Source organism: Scomber japonicus, chromosome 4 (genome assembly GCF_027409825.1).
Source record: "Scomber japonicus isolate fScoJap1 chromosome 4, fScoJap1.pri, whole genome shotgun sequence".
In the NCBI taxonomy this organism is placed as follows: domain Eukaryota; kingdom Metazoa; phylum Chordata; class Actinopteri; order Scombriformes; family Scombridae; genus Scomber; species Scomber japonicus.
Window position 1 is genome coordinate 35,864,121 of NC_070581.1, and position 15,000 is coordinate 35,879,120.

Sequence of the window (15,000 nt, forward strand, 5' to 3'; positions counted from 1 at the left end):
CCTGTCCTCACCTGTCTCCACCTGTCCCCACCTGTCCCCACCTGTCCCCCACCTGTCCCCACCTGTCCTCACCTGTCTCCACCTGTCCTCATAGACCTGTCCCCACCTGTCTGCATAGACCTGTCCCCACCTGTCCTCACCTGTCTCCACCTGTCTGCATAGTGTCTCCACCTGTCCTCACCTGTCCTCACCTGTCTCCACCTGTCTGCATAGTGTCTCCACCTGTCCTCACCTGTCCCCCACCTGTCCTCACCTGTCCCCACCTGTCCCCACCTGTCCTCACCTGTCCTCACCTGCCCCCACCTGTCCCCACCTGTCCCCACCTGTCTGCATAGACCTGTCCTCACCTGTCCCCACCTGTCCCCACCTGTCTGCATAGTGTCCTCACCTGTCCCCACCTGTCCTCACCTGTCCCCACCTGTCCCCACCTGTCCCCACCTGTCTGCATAGACCTGTCCCCACCTGTCCCCACCTGTCCTCACCTGTCCCCCACCTGTCCTCACCTGTCCCCCACCTGTCCTCACCTGTCCCCACCTGTCCCCCACCTGTCCCCACCTGTCCTCACCTGTCCCCACCTGTCTGCATAGTGTCCCCCACCTGGACTCACCTGGACTCACCTGTCCCCCACCTGTCCTCACCTGTCCCCACCTGTCCCCCACCTGTCCTCACCTGTCCCCCACCTGTCCTCACCTGTCCCCACCTGTCCCCACCTGTCTGCATAGACCTGTCCCCACCTGTCCTCACCTGTCCCCACCTGTCCCCCAACTGTCTCCACCTGTCTGCATAGTGTCCTCACCTGTCCCCACCTGTCCTCACCTGTCCCCACCTGTCCCCACCTGTCCTCACCTGTCCCACCTGTCCCCCACCTGTCCCCACCTGTCCTCACCTGTCCTCATAGACTCACCTGTCCCCACCTGTCCCCACCTGTCCTCATAGACTCACCTGTCCTCACCTGTCCCCACCTGTCCCCTGGTTGCCGTGGTAACGCTGTAGGTTCATATTAATGTACAGTTGTGTTTGTCAGGTCAGAGCACATTTATCTTCATTTACTATTTATTATTATTATTAATATTATTATTAATATTCTTCTTATTCTTCTTATCGTTCTTATCGTTAGGGTTCTTATGGTTAGGGTTCTTATCGTTAGGGTTCTTATGGTTAGGGTTCTTATCGTTAGGGTTCTTATCGTTAGGGTTCTCCTGGTTCTTAATAATCTTTATTCTGGTCGTGATGTAGACGTCGTTGTTTTACTTTATATTTGATTCATATTCAGGATCACATATTTACTGACCCTGACCCCCACCCTGACCCCCACCCTCTCTGGGTTACCCTGACCCCCACCCTCTCTGGGTTACCCTGACCCCCACCCTGACCCCCACCCTGACCCCCACCCTCTCTGGGTTACCCTGACCCCCACCCTCTCTGGGTTACCCTGACCTCCACCCTGACCCCCACCCTGACCCCCACCCTCTCTGGGTTACCCTGACCCCCACCCTGACCCCCACTAGCAGCAGTTCATCCTGAATCATTTACCCTCTGACCTTTGACCTGTTTCTATGACATCAGTTTTCTTGGGCTGTGTCTGACATCACTTCCTGTTTCCTACACAAACTTCCTCTAAGTTTAATAGAGTGTCAATAAAACCCCGACATGCAGAGAGCCTCAGATATCCCTCAGGTTCTCCCCAGGAACAGAGGAGAACCTGAGGGAACCCAGAGGGAACCCAGAGGGAACCCAGAGGGGATGATGTCACACACAGCTGTAGTCACTTTATTTATTTAGTTGTAAATATTAAAGTTAGTTTTTAGACATTTTTCAGACGGTTTGGTTCATTTTGAGTCTGACAGGAAACAGGAAGTAGTCTGTTCTCCTCTCTGCTGATTGGCCGGCGACAGCATGCTCGCTGCGATGAGCTCGTTCAGCATCGTCTTCAGTGACGATGATGATGATGATGATGATGATGATGTTTCTGCGTCCTGATGAAGAGTGAAGCGGAGCGGCTGCAGACTTTTATTCTGCTGCTGTTTCTTATTTCTGACGTTTGTACTTTTATTGTGAAGGTTTGTAATGAAACATGAAATAAAGCTTGTTATGACTCAGTTTGTTTCATCAGAGTTAAACAGCTTTAACCTGCAGAGGCGTCGCCATGACAACCAGCCCAAACATGCAGCCAGAGGCAACTTCCTGCTGCTCAACTTTAGATCAATAATATTAGATGAAGTGTTAGAGATCAGCTGATAGAGAGAGATCAGCTGTTAGAGCAGAGAGGAAATAAAGATCTGAGACAGGAAGCTGAGAGAGATCAGATGAGTCGTAACTCTTCACCTGATGATGATGATGATGAAGATGTTTCAGGAGGTTCGAGGTAAATTTTAAACCAGTGAACATTCAGATGCAGACTTCCTGTTAGATGTATGACTGACATTTCAAAATAAAAGCAGACGGTCGAATCGTTTCAACATTTTATGAACGAAAACGTTGCTGAAAGTTTAGATCGTTGAATCAATGAATTAGGGTGTGTGTGTGTTTACAGATGAATTATTTAAAAAGTTTAACCCTCCTGTCGTCCTCCCGGGTCAAATTGAGCCCATCTCTTTTGACTGTTCCTTCTTTCCTTCCCTCTTTCTTTGCTCCCTCCTCCTTCCATCCTTCTTTCCTTACTCCTTTCCTCCCTCCCTCCCCCCTTACTCCTTTCCTTCCTCCTTTCCTCCCTCCCTCCTTACTCCTTTCCTTCCTCCTTTCCTCCCTCCCTCCTTACTCCTTTCTTTCCTTCCTTCCTTCATTCCTCCTTTCCTTCCTCCCTTCCTTCTCTCCTAAATTCCTTCCTCTTTTTATCCTTACTCATTCCTTTCTTTCTTTCCTTCCTTCCTTCCTTCTCTCCTTACTTCCTCCTATCCTTCCTTGACCTGAGGACAACAGGAGGGTTAAATGTGACTTCTTTTTTTTTCCGTGTTCATGTTTAAGACTCTTTATCACAGAGGAATGTTTAAATGAGAATCAGTGGAAACTAAAACATTTCAACATTAATCGACAAAAATAAGATTTATTACAAAGTTTAGAGTTTTTTACATTTTTCTAAAACAGAATATCAGCAGAGACTGAAGCTGAACACGTTTCCATCAGCAGCCAGCAGGGGGCGCCGTCTTACTGCAGAGTCGACCCAGCAGACCGGCCATCTGCAGCAGAGAGTTCACTCCTTCAGTCACTCGCATGTGTGTGTAACCGATCTCCTGCAGGGTCAGAGGTCAAAGGTCACTCATCAATCAGCTGATCACACACTCAAAAGGTTTACAGAGCCACATCGTACACTTTACACAGCTCCAACTTCCTGTCTGTGAGGTCCATGCAGGGTTCACTAACACTTCCTGTCTGTGAGGTCCATGCAGGGTTCACTAACACTTCCTGTCTGTGAGGTCGATGCAGGGTTCACTAACACTTCCTGTCTGTGAGGTCGCCGCAGGGTTCACTAACACTTCCTGTCTGTGAGGTCGATGCAGGGTTCACTAACACTTCCTGTCTGTGAGGTCCATGCAGGGTTCACTAACACTTCCTGTCTGTGAGGTCGCCGTAGGGTTCACTAACACTTCCTGTCTGTGAGGTCGCCGCAGGGTTCACTAACACTTCCTGTCTGTGAGGTCGCCGCAGGGTTCACTAACACTTCCTGTCTGTGAGGTCCATGCAGGGTTCACTAACACTTCCTGTCTGTGAGGTCGATGCAGGGTTCACTAACACTTCCTGTCTGTGAGGTCGCCGCAGGGTTCACTAACACTTCCTGTCTGTGAGGTCCATGCAGGGTTCACTAACACTTCCTGTCTGTGAGGTCGACGCAGGGTTCACTAACACTTCCTGTCTGTGAGGTCGACGCGGGGTTCACTAACACTTCCTGTCTGTGAGGTCGCCGCAGGGTTCACTAACACTTCCTGTCTGTGAGGTCGACGCAGGGTTCACTAACACTTCCTGTCTGTGAGGTCGACGCAGGGTTCACTAACACTTCCTGTCTGTGAGGTCGACGCAGGGTTCACTAACACTTCCTGTCTGTGAGGTCCATGCAGGGTTCACTAACACTTCCTGTCTGTGAGGTCGACGCAGGGTTCACTAACACTTCCTGTCTGTGAGGTCGACGCAGGGTTCACTAACACTTCCTGTCTGTGAGGTCCATGCAGGGTTCACTAACACTTCCTGTCTGTGAGGTCGACGCAGAGTTCACTAACACTTCCTGTCTGTGAGGTCGACGCAGGGTTCACTAACACTTCCTGTCTGTGAGGTCCATGCAGGGTTCACTAACACTTCCTGTCTGTGAGGTCCATGCAGGGTTCACTAACACTTCCTGTCTGTGAGGTCGACGCAGGGTTCACTAACACTTCCTGTCTGTGAGGTCGACGCGGGGTTCACTAACACTTCCTGTCTGTGAGGTCGACGCAGGGTTCACTAACACTTCCTGTCTGTGAGGTCCATGCAGGGTTCACTAACACTTCCTGTCTGTGAGGTCGACGCAGGGTTCACTAACACTTCCTGTCTGTGAGGTCGACGCAGGGTTCACTAACACTTCCTGTCTGTGAGGTCCATGCAGGGTTCACTAACACTTCCTGTCTGTGAGGTCGACGCAGGGTTCACTAACACTTCCTGTCTGTGAGGTCGACGCGGGGTTCACTAACACTTCCTGTCTGTGAGGTCGACGCGGGGTTCACTAACACTTCCTGTCTGTGAGGTCGATGCAGGGTTCACTAACACTTCCTGTCTGTGAGGTCGCCGCAGGGTTCACTAACACTTCCTGTCTGTGAGGTCGCCGCAGGGTTCACTAACACTTCCTGTCTGTGAGGTCGCCGTAGGGTTCACTAACACTTCCTGTCTGTGAGGTCGACGCGGGGTTCACTAACACTTCCTGTCTGTGAGGTCATGGATCAGCGACTCACCTTAATGAACTCCAGCTTCAGGTACTCGGCCATGGTGAAGGTCTTGCAGACCCTGAAGATGTTCCCGATGATGTCTTCGGGGGAGTAACCGAGCGCCCACAGCTGCTCCACCACGCGGTACGCCTCGCTGATGTTCCCCTCCACGCAGTGTCCCAGCATGCCTTTCACCAGCAGGGGGTGGGGCTCGTCGCACACTTTGAACACGTTGTCGCTGTTGATGAATCCGAAGCCGGAGTGAGTGGACTGCAGGTTGTTCAGCGCCTAAAACACAAACAGGAAGTAACACAAACAGGAAGTCAGCGCCTAAAACACAAACAGGAAGTAACACAAACAGGAAGTCAGCGCCTAAAACACAAACAGGAAGTCAGAAACCCGGCTCTCGTCCCACCGACCGATGGGCTCGCTGCGTCTCACCTGTCTCATGTCTCCCTGAGCCGTGAAGATGACGGCCTCCAGCCCGTCGTCGGACGCGGACAGACGCTCCTGCTCCACCACTTCCTGCAGCCGGGACAGGATCTGTCCGTCCGTCAGCTTGGAGTAACGCAGCACGGCGCAGCGAGACTGGATCGGCTCGATGATTTTATCTGACGCGTTGCAGGCGAGAGCGAAGCGAGTCGTCTTTGAGTAAATCTCCATGATTCTCCTCAGAGCCTGCTGAGCCCCGTCCGTCATACTGCAGGAGACAGACAGAGGACAGGAGACATGAGACAGACAGAGGACAGGAGACATGAGACAGGACAAGCAGCACTCAGCTCTACAGCAGGTTGATAAAAGTCTTTCAGTTGAGTTAACGTGAGTGGTCTGACTCTTCCTGAATCAGCTGACACCCAATGTGGGGGGGGGGGGGGGGGGGGGTACTTTGACTCAGTAGTAAGTTATCCTGCTAGCTAGCTGACTGGTAGTGAGTTAGCCTGCTAGCTAGCTGACTGGTAGTGAGTTAGCCTGCTAGCTAGCTGACCGGTAGTGAGTTAGCCTGCTAGCTAGCTGACTGGTAGTGAGTTAGCCTGCTAGCTAGCTGACCGGTAGTGAGTTAGCCTGCTAGCTAGCTGACCGGTAGTGAGTTAGCCTGCTAGCTAGCTGCCTGGAGGATAATGTTGTCAGGTGTGAAGCAGGTTGCTATGGTTACCTGTCGGCTTCGTCCAGGATGATGATCTTGTGTCGTCCTTTAGGAAGCGTCACTTTCTGCTGAGCAAACATCTTGATCTTGTTCCTCACCACATCGATGCCTCTGCACGCGCACACACACACACACACACACACACACACACACACACACACACATTATGATTATATACACATTATACACACACACACATACATTATATATACACACACACACACACACAGGTGAGGGGTCAGAGGTCAGGTGTGTGTACCTCTCGTTGGAGGCGTTGAGCTCCAGAACTGCTTCCTTCATGGATCCTCCCAGCAGAGCTCGAGCCAGACACAAGATGCTGGTGGTCTTCCCCGTGCCGGGGGGGCCTGGGGGGGGCAAGGAGAGGGGGGTCAGGGGTCAGGGGGCAAGGAGAGGGGGGTCAGGGGGCAAGGAGAGGGGGGTCGGGGGCAGGGGAGGGGGGGGGTCAGGGGCATAGTTATTATTATCATTGTGCAGTTTATCTTTATTCTGACCAACATTAGACAGGATTACAGCTTCAGTCTGATCAACATGTTAAACTGATTATATTATAATATAATGATATATAATATATATTATAATAATAATAATAATAATAATAATAATGATAATGATAATGATAATAAACTAACAGACGTCACGTGACTGCTATCTTCTCTCACTGTGAATGTTTAACTCTTTACTGATAAAGTGATGAACCAGCTGCACAGCCATGACGTCATACTCATATATACTAATAAAGGTAGTTATGAGCAGAGATGATGTTTATATGTTATTACCGGATATGATGATGTTGGGCACGTTCCCCTCCCGCGCGAACACCTGCAGCCTGCTGACGGTCTCGTGGTTTCCCACCACGTGCTGCAGCTGCAGCGGCCGGTACTTCTCCACCCAGGGCAGCTGGTAGCTTCCCGCTGGCTGCTTCTGCTCAGCCTCCATCACCTCCATCTCCTCCTTCTGCTCCTTCTGCTCCGCCATGATGCCTCAGCCCGCCAAATGCACCGGAAAACACGTCACTGTCACACGGAGCCTCATTGGCTCAGAGCTGCTTCTTCCGGTCTCGGTTCTCCGGAAGGTAAATACACCGAAATACCGAAATACCGCCACCTGGTGGTCAAGAGACTGTAACAGCATGCAATCATATAAATATCATATAGCCTCAACTCAGCTTTATTTATGTATTAATATAATAATATTTATATATTTATAAAGCAGTGTAAAACAAGCACAGCTGAAACAAAGAGCTGAACATCAATAGATAAAACAACTCAGGAACATAAATACTAAAATAATTATTGTTTTTAAAACTAATTAAAAACCATAAAACATCAGGAGCAGAGTCTCACGCAGGAATAAAAATGTTTTAAGACGAGTTTTAAAAACAGACAGTGAGGAGCTCGTCTAATATTTAAATGAAGCTCGTTCCATAGTTTAGCAGCTACAGAAAAAGCTCTTTACCCTCTGAGCTTCTGCTTTGACCTCGGGCCCTGATACCGACCCCTGTGGAACCCCATACGGCAGTGGAGCAGGGCCCTGAGACCGACCCCTGTGGAACCCCATACGGCAGCGGAGCAGAGCCCTGAGACCGACCCCTGTGGAACCCCATACGGCAGTGGAGCAGGGCCCTGAGACCGACCCCTGTGGAACCCCATACGGCAGTGGAGCAGGGGCCCTGAGACCGACCCCTGTGGAACCCCATACGGCAGGGGAGCAGGGGCCCTGATACCGACCCCTGTGGAACCCCATACGGCAGTGGAGCAGGGCCCTGAGACCGACCCCTGTGGAACCCCATACGGCAGCGGAGCAGGGGCCCTGAGACCGACCCCTGTGGAACCCCATACGGCAGTGGAGCAGGGCCCTGAGACCGACCCCTGTGGAACCCCATACGGCAGGGGAGCAGGGGCCCTGATACCGACCCCTGTGGAACCCCATACGGCAGTGGAGCAGGGCCCTGAGACCGACCCCTGTGGAACCCCATACGGCAGTGGAGCAGGGCCCTGAGACCGACCCCTGTGGAACCCCATACGGCAGCGGAGCAGGGCCCTGAGACCGACCCCTGTGGAACCCCATACGGCAGGGGAGCAGGGGCCCTGATACCGACCCCTGTGGAACCCCATACGGCAGTGGAGCAGGGCCCTGATACCGACCCCTGTGGAACCCCATACGGCAGTGGAGCAGGGGCCCTGAGACCGACCCCTGTGGACCCCCATACGGCAGTGGAGCAGGGGCCCTGAGACCGACCCCTGTGGAACCCCATACGGCAGTGGAGCGGGGGCCCTAAGACCGACCCATGTGGAACCCCATACGGCAGCCAGATCAGATCTGAGCCAGTCCAGTGCAGTACCACAGAGGCCCACTAGGTGGCGTAGCCGAGCCACTAGCTGCAGTTAGGTCCAACAGAACAAGAATGACATGATCACCAGAGTCATTTGAAGGATCTCATTAAAAACCCAAAGCTGACTCGGTGCTGTGCAGGGTTTCATCATGAGGTCCAGAAATGACTTCAGCTGAACATGAACTACTTTATTCAGTTTGGAGACGCTGCGGTCCAGGCTGCACCACTGCATGTTTAACACTCATCATGTAATTTATATATATATAATAGTACTGCAGCATTATGAGTGATGTAGTTAAAGTGAACTCTGTTTTTAACTGTTAGAATATTTAGTTACATGTACTTTGATTTATTTCATTGATTAAATTATAATGAAGCTAAAAATAAATCTGAAATATGATCAAACATCAAACAATAAAACCCATTCAGCTGGTTCCGAGGTGCTGTTACAGTCAGCTGGATAATAATAATAATAACTATAATTATAATAATAATAATATTGGTTAAACATTGTTATTATTATTATTACGTTGACAGAGGCGCAGACCGGAAGTCGTCATCCTCTGGGTCTGAACCACTTCCTACTTCCGCAAACACCGCTCGTGTTGCTTCCCGGTTCCCGGTGCTCGGTGCGGCGGCTCCGTTCACTCGTTCATCTTTGATCCTCCTTCTGTATGAGACACTGATCCATGACGGCCAACAGCCGCCGGTCCGGTACCGAGCCTCCGGGCCTGGAGACCCAGCGGCGGGAGGTGGAGACGCTGCTGCGGGAGGGGGAGCTGCGGTCCGGGGACAGCTGGTAACACACTCTACACACTCTGTACTACACACTATACACACACACTAACACTACACACATTATACACACACACTAACACACTATACACTAACACCTATATATATATAGCTGCGGTCCGGGGACAGCTGGTAACACACAATACACACTCTGTACTACACACTCTCAGTAGAGTCAGTAGAGTCTCAGTAGAGTCTCAGTAGAGTCTCAGTAGAGCCTCAGTAGAGTCTCAGTAGAGTCTCAGATAGTCTCAGGAGAGTCTCAGGAGAGTCAGTAGAGTCTCAGTAGAGTCTCAGTAGAGTCTCAGTAGAGTCTCAATAGAGTCAGTAGAGTCAGTAGAGTCTCAGTAGAGTCTCAATAGAGTCAGTAGAGTCTCAGTAGAGTCAGTAGAGTCTGTAGAGTCTCAGTAGAGTCTCAGTAGAGTCAGTAGAGTCTGTAGAGTCTCAGTAGAGTCTCAGTAGAGTCAGTAGAGTCTCAGTAGAGTCTCAGTAGAGTCAGTAGAGTCTCAGTAGAGTCTCAGTAGAGTCAGTAGAGTCTCAGTAGAGTCTCAGTAGAGTCTCAGTAGAGTCTCAGTAGAGTCAGTAGAGTCTCAGTAGAGTCTCACTGGAGTCTCAGTGGAGTCAGTAGAGTCAGTAGAGTCTCAGTAGAGTCTCAGTAGAGTCAGTAGAGTCTCAGTAGAGTATCAGTGGAGTCAGTAGAGTCTCAGTGGAGTCAGTAGAGTCTCAGTAGAGTCTCAGTAGAGTCTCAGTAGAGTCAGTAGAGTCTCAGTGGAGTCAGTAGAGTCTCAGTAGAGTCAGTAGAGTCTCAGTAGAGTCTCAGTAGAGTCAGTAGAGTCTCAGTAGAGTCTCAGTGGAGTCAGTAGAGTCTCAGTGGAGTCAGTAGAGTCTCAGTGGAGTCAGTAGAGTCTCAGTAGAGTCTCAGTAGAGTCAGTAGAGTCAGTAGAGTCTCAGTAGAGTCTCAGGAGAGTCTCAGGAGAGTCAGTAGAGTCAGTAGAGTCTCAGTAGAGTCTCAGTAGAGTCTCAGGAGAGTCTCAGTAGAGTCTCAGGAGAGTCTCAGTAGAGTCAGTAGAGTCTCAGTAGAGTCAGTAGAGTCTCAGTAGAGTCAGTAGAGTCTCAGTAGAGTCAGTAGAGTCTCAGTAGAGTCAGTAGAGTCAGTAGAGTCTCAGTAGAGTCTCAGTAGAGTCAGTAGAGTCAGTAGAGTCTCAGTAGAGTCAGTAGAGTCTCAGTAGAGTCTCAGTAGAGTCAGTAGAGTCTCAGTAGAGTCAGTGGAGTCTCAGTAGAGTCAGTAGAGTCAGTAGAGTCTCAGTAGAGTCTCAGTAGAGTCTCAGTAGAGTCAGTAGAGTCAGTAGAGTCTCAGTAGAGTCTCAGTAGAGTCAGTGGAGTCAGTAGAGTCTCAGTAGAGTCTCAGTAGAGTCTCAGTAGAGTCTCAGTAGAGTCTCAGTAGAGTCTCAGTGGAGTCAGTAGAGTCTCAGTGGAGTCAGTAGAGTCTCAGTAGAGTCTCAGTAGAGTCAGTAGAGTCTCAGTAGAGTCAGTAGAGTCTCAGTAGAGTCTCACTGGAGTCTCAGTGGAGTCAGTAGAGTCTCAGTAGAGTCTCAGTAGAGTCAGTAGAGTCTCAGTAGAGTATCAGTGGAGTCAGTAGAGTCTCAGTGGAGTCAGTAGAGTCTCAGTAGAGTCTCAGTAGAGTCTCAGTAGAGTCAGTAGAGTCTCAGTGGAGTCAGTAGAGTCTCAGTAGAGTCAGTAGAGTCTCAGTAGAGTCTCAGTAGAGTCTCAGTAGAGTCAGTAGAGTCTCAGTAGAGTCTCAGTGGAGTCAGTAGAGTCTCAGTGGAGTCAGTAGAGTCTCAGTGGAGTCAGTAGAGTCTCAGTAGAGTCTCAGTAGAGTCAGTAGAGTCAGTAGAGTCTCAGTAGAGTCTCAGTAGAGTCAGTAGAGTCTCAGTAGAGTCTCAGTAGAGTCTCAGTAGAGTCTCAGGAGAGTCAGTAGAGTCTCAGTAGAGTCTCAGTAGAGTCTCAGTAGAGTCTCATTAGAGTCTCAGGAGAGTCTCAGTAGAGTCAGTAGAGTCAGTAGAGTCTCAGTAGAGTCAGTAGAGTCTCAGTAGAGTCAGTAGAGTCTCAGTAGAGTCTCAGTAGAGTCAGTAGAGTCAGTAGAGTCTCAGTAGAGTCAGTAGAGTCAGTAGAGTCTCAGTAGAGTCTCAGTAGAGTCAGTAGAGTCAGTAGAGTCTCAGTAGAGTCAGTAGAGTCTCAGTAGAGTCTCAGTAGAGTCAGTAGAGTCTCAGTAGAGTCAGTAGAGTCTCAGTAGAGTCAGTAGAGTCAGTAGAGTCTCAGTAGAGTCAGTAGAGTCAGTAGAGTCTCAGTAGAGTCAGTGGAGTCAGTAGAGTCTCAGTAGAGTCAGTGGAGTCAGTAGAGTCTCAGTAGAGTCAGTAGAGTCAGTAGAGTCTCAGTAGAGTCAGTGGAGTCTCAGTAGAGTCTCAGTAGAGTCAGTAGAGTCAGTAGAGTCTCAGTAGAGTCAGTAGAGTCAGTAGAGTCTCAGTAGAGTCAGTGGAGTCTCAGTAGAGTCTCAGTAGAGTCTCAGTAGAGTCTCAGTAGAGTCAGTAGAGTCTCAGTAGAGTCAGTAGAGTCTCAGTAGAGTCTCAGTAGAGTCTCAGTAGAGTCTCAGTAGAGTCAGTAGAGTCTCAGTAGAGTCAGTAGAGTCTCAGTAGAGTCAGTAGAGTCTCAGTAGAGTCAGTAGAGTCTCAGTAGAGTCTCAGTAGAGTCAGTAGAGTCTCAGTAGAGTCAGTAGAGTCAGTAGAGTCTCAGTAGAGTCTCAGTAGAGTCAGTAGAGTCAGTAGAGTCTCAGTAGAGTCAGTAGAGTCAGTAGAGTCTCAGTAGAGTCTCAGTAGAGTCAGTAGAGTCTCAGTAGAGTCTCAGTAGAGTCTCAGTAGAGTCAGTAGAGTCTCAGTAGAGTCTCAGTAGAGTCTCAGTAGAGTCAGTAGAGTCTCAGTAGAGTCAGTAGAGTCTCAGTAGAGTCTCAGTAGAGTCAGTAGAGTCTCAGTAGAGTCTCTAGTGAGACTAACATTCATCAGCATTCAGTGTCATAGTGAGACTGAAAGCTACTGAGGAACCTGAAATGAAACCAAAAGTGTTTGTGTGTGTGTATATGTGTGTGTGCGTGTGTGTGTGTGTGTGTGTGTGTATATGTGTGTGTGTGTGTGTGTGTGTGTGTGTGTGTGTGTGTGTGTGTGTGTGTGTGTGTGTGTGTTTCTTAATGTTTCAGTTCAGTTTTCATCTGAAGTGAAATGATGACTCAGATGAAAACTGAATTGAAACTTAAAGGAGCTGAGGAGTATTAGTTAGGGTTAGGAACAGTCCTTCAAAATAAAATGTATATGACAGAATAAGCAGTTTGTAGTAGACGTGTGTGTGTGTGTGTGTGTGTGTGTGTGTGTGTGTGTGTGTGCGCGTGTGTGTGTGTGTGTGTGTGTGTGTGTGTGTGTGTGACCTCGGGCTGGTTGCAGGCGTGTCAGCAGCTTTATGGCTTTATTAGATTTTATCTGCGGTGATAAAAACATTTCACTGACTTTTATTTTGAAATACTTTATAATAACACACACACACACACAGATACACACACACACACACACACACACACACATATACAGACACAGACACACACACACACATCCCAACTATTCATTACTTATTAATTACATCATTATGTAATGTGTGTGTGTGTGTGTGTGTGTCTGTGTGTATCTGTGTGTGTGTGTGTGTGTGTGTGTGTGTGTGTGTGTGTGTGTGTGTGTGTGTGTGTGTGTTACAGGTACGTGGTGGAGCGTCACTGGTTTGAACAGTGGAAGCAGTTTGTAGAAAATGGAGATCAGAACTCGTCGTCGTTTCCGGGTCGAATCGACAACAGCGAACTGTTCGAGGGTCAGTGACCCCCCCCCCCCCCGACCCTAACCCTAACCCCCCCCCCCCCGACCCTAACCCTAACCCCCCCCCCCCACTCCCACCCCTGACCCCTAAACCCTAACCCCTGACCCCCCCCCCCCGACCCCTAACCCTCAGCTATATGATCAGTGATCATTGACCCGTCAGTAATACTGTTCTTCTTCTGTGGTTCTCAGACCTGGACTCGTTCCACATGAAGGAACGTCTGGTGGAGAACGAGGACTTCCTGCTGCTGCCGGCCGAGGCCTGGAACAAGCTGCTGTCCTGGTACGGCCTGGTGGAGGGGCACCCCGCCCTGGAGAGAAAGGTAGGGGGGGGCACCCAGCCCTGGAGAGAAAGGTAGGGGGGGGGGGGGGGGCACCCAGCCCTGGAGAGAAAGGTAGGGGGGGGGCACCCAGCCCTGGAGAGAAAGGTAGGGGGGGGGCACCCCGCCCTGGAGAGAAAGGTAGGGGGGGGGGGGGCACCCCGCCCTGGAGAGAAAGGTAGGGGGGGGGGCACCCAGCCCTGGAGAGAAAGGTAGGGGGGGGGCACCCAGCCCTGGAGAGAAAGGGTAATGTGTGTGTGTATTGTGTGTAATGTGTGTGTGTGTATATTGTGTGTAATGTGTGTGTGTTGTGTGTGTGTGTATTGTGTGTAATGTGTGTGTGTTGTGTGTGTGTGTATTGTGTGTAATGTGTGTGTGTTGTGTGTAATGTGTGTGTGTGTGTGTGTGTGTGTGTGTGTGTGTGTGTGTGTATCAGGTGGTGGACCTGCCCAGCACTCTGAAGGTGGAGGTTTATCCTGTGGAGATCTTCCTCTGTCTCCATAGCAACATGGAGAACGTCACCACGGCGCAGTTCAGCCGCACCGATAACATACGTGAGTTTCTATGGTTACCACACACCTGCATCTTTATAGCTGGTTACTGTTTCTATGGTTACCGCACACCTGCATCGTTATACCTGGTTAACGTTTCTATGGTTACCACACACCTGCATCTTTATAGTTAACGTTTCTATGGTTACCACACACCTGCATCTTTATAACTGGTTACCGTTTCTATGGTTACCACACACCTGCATCTTTATACCTGGTTACCGTTTCTATGGTTACCACACACCTGCATCTTTATACCTGGTTACCGTTTCTATGGTTACCACACACCTGCATCTTTATACCTGGTAACCGTTTCTATGGTTACCACACACCTGCATCTTTATACCTGGTTACCGTTTCTATGGTTACCACACACCTGCATCTTTATACCTGGTTACCGTTTCTATGGTTACCACACACCTGCATCTTTATACTTGGTTACCGTTTCTATGGTTACCACACACCTACATCTTTATAGCTGGTTAACGTTTCTATGGTTACCACACACCTGCATCTTTATAGTTGGTTACTGTTTCTATGGTTACCGCACACCTGCATCGTTATACCTGGTTAACGTTTCTATGGTTACCACACACCTGCATCTTTATAGTTAACGTTTCTATGGTTACCACACACCTGCATCTTTATAACTGGTTACCGTTTCTATGGTTACCACACACCTGCATCTTTATACCTGGTTACCGTTTCTATGGTTACCACACACCTGCATCTTTATACCTGGTTACCGTTTCTATGGTTACCACACACCTGCATCTTTATACCTGGTAACCGTTTCTATGGTTACCACACACCTGCATCTTTATACCTGGTTACCGTTTCTATGGTTACCACACACCTGCATCTTTATACCTGGTTACCGTTTCTATGGTTACCACACACCTACATCTTTATACCTGGTTACCGTTTCTATGGTTACCACACACCTACATCTTTATAGCTGGTTAACGTTTCTATGGTTACCACACACCTGCATCTTTATAGTTGGTTACTGTTTCTATGGTTACCGCACACCTGCATCGTTA

General features: G+C 49.6%; 2 protein-coding genes across 2 annotated transcripts in view; one reads left to right on the forward strand and one right to left on the reverse strand.

Moving 5' to 3' along the window:
* Positions 1–3,027: 3,027 nt before the first annotated feature.
* On the reverse strand, positions 3,028–7,035 carry rfc2 (replication factor C (activator 1) 2). Its single transcript, XM_053317090.1, has 6 exons — positions 6,828–7,035; positions 6,290–6,395; positions 6,040–6,141; positions 5,328–5,586; positions 4,914–5,174; positions 3,028–3,230 (listed from the first exon to the last, which is right to left on the reverse strand). Exons 1-6 carry the CDS (start codon positions 7,024–7,026, stop codon positions 3,120–3,122), a joined length of 1,038 nt encoding a protein of 345 aa, XP_053173065.1. The 5' UTR covers positions 7,027–7,035; the 3' UTR covers positions 3,028–3,119.
* Positions 7,036–8,983: 1,948 nt separating this feature from the next.
* usp11 (ubiquitin specific peptidase 11) overlaps positions 8,984–15,000 on the forward strand; it is a 35,040-nt gene continuing 29,023 nt past the window's right edge. The window contains exons 1-4 of the mRNA XM_053317075.1: positions 8,984–9,182; positions 12,972–13,081; positions 13,279–13,409; positions 13,843–13,960. Of these exons, the coding sequence (XP_053173050.1) occupies positions 9,073–9,182; positions 12,972–13,081; positions 13,279–13,409; positions 13,843–13,960 (469 nt within the window). The 5' untranslated portion in view covers positions 8,984–9,072. The remainder of the gene's footprint in view (positions 9,183–12,971; positions 13,082–13,278; positions 13,410–13,842; positions 13,961–15,000) is intronic.

Bases quoted from the DNA above. Each gene is read 5' to 3' on its own strand.
- rfc2 (XM_053317090.1), bottom strand. From the start codon at position 7,026: ATGGCGGAGCAGAAGGAGCAGAAGGAGGAGATGGAGGTGATGGAGGCT. The intron at 6,142-6,289 runs GTACACACACCT...GTGCGCGTGCAG, and splicing joins CTCAACGCCTCCAACGAGAG to AGGCATCGATGTGGTGAGGA. The intron at 5,587-6,039 runs GTAACCATAGCA...TGTCTCCTGCAG, and splicing joins ATCCTGGACGAAGCCGACAG to TATGACGGACGGGGCTCAGC.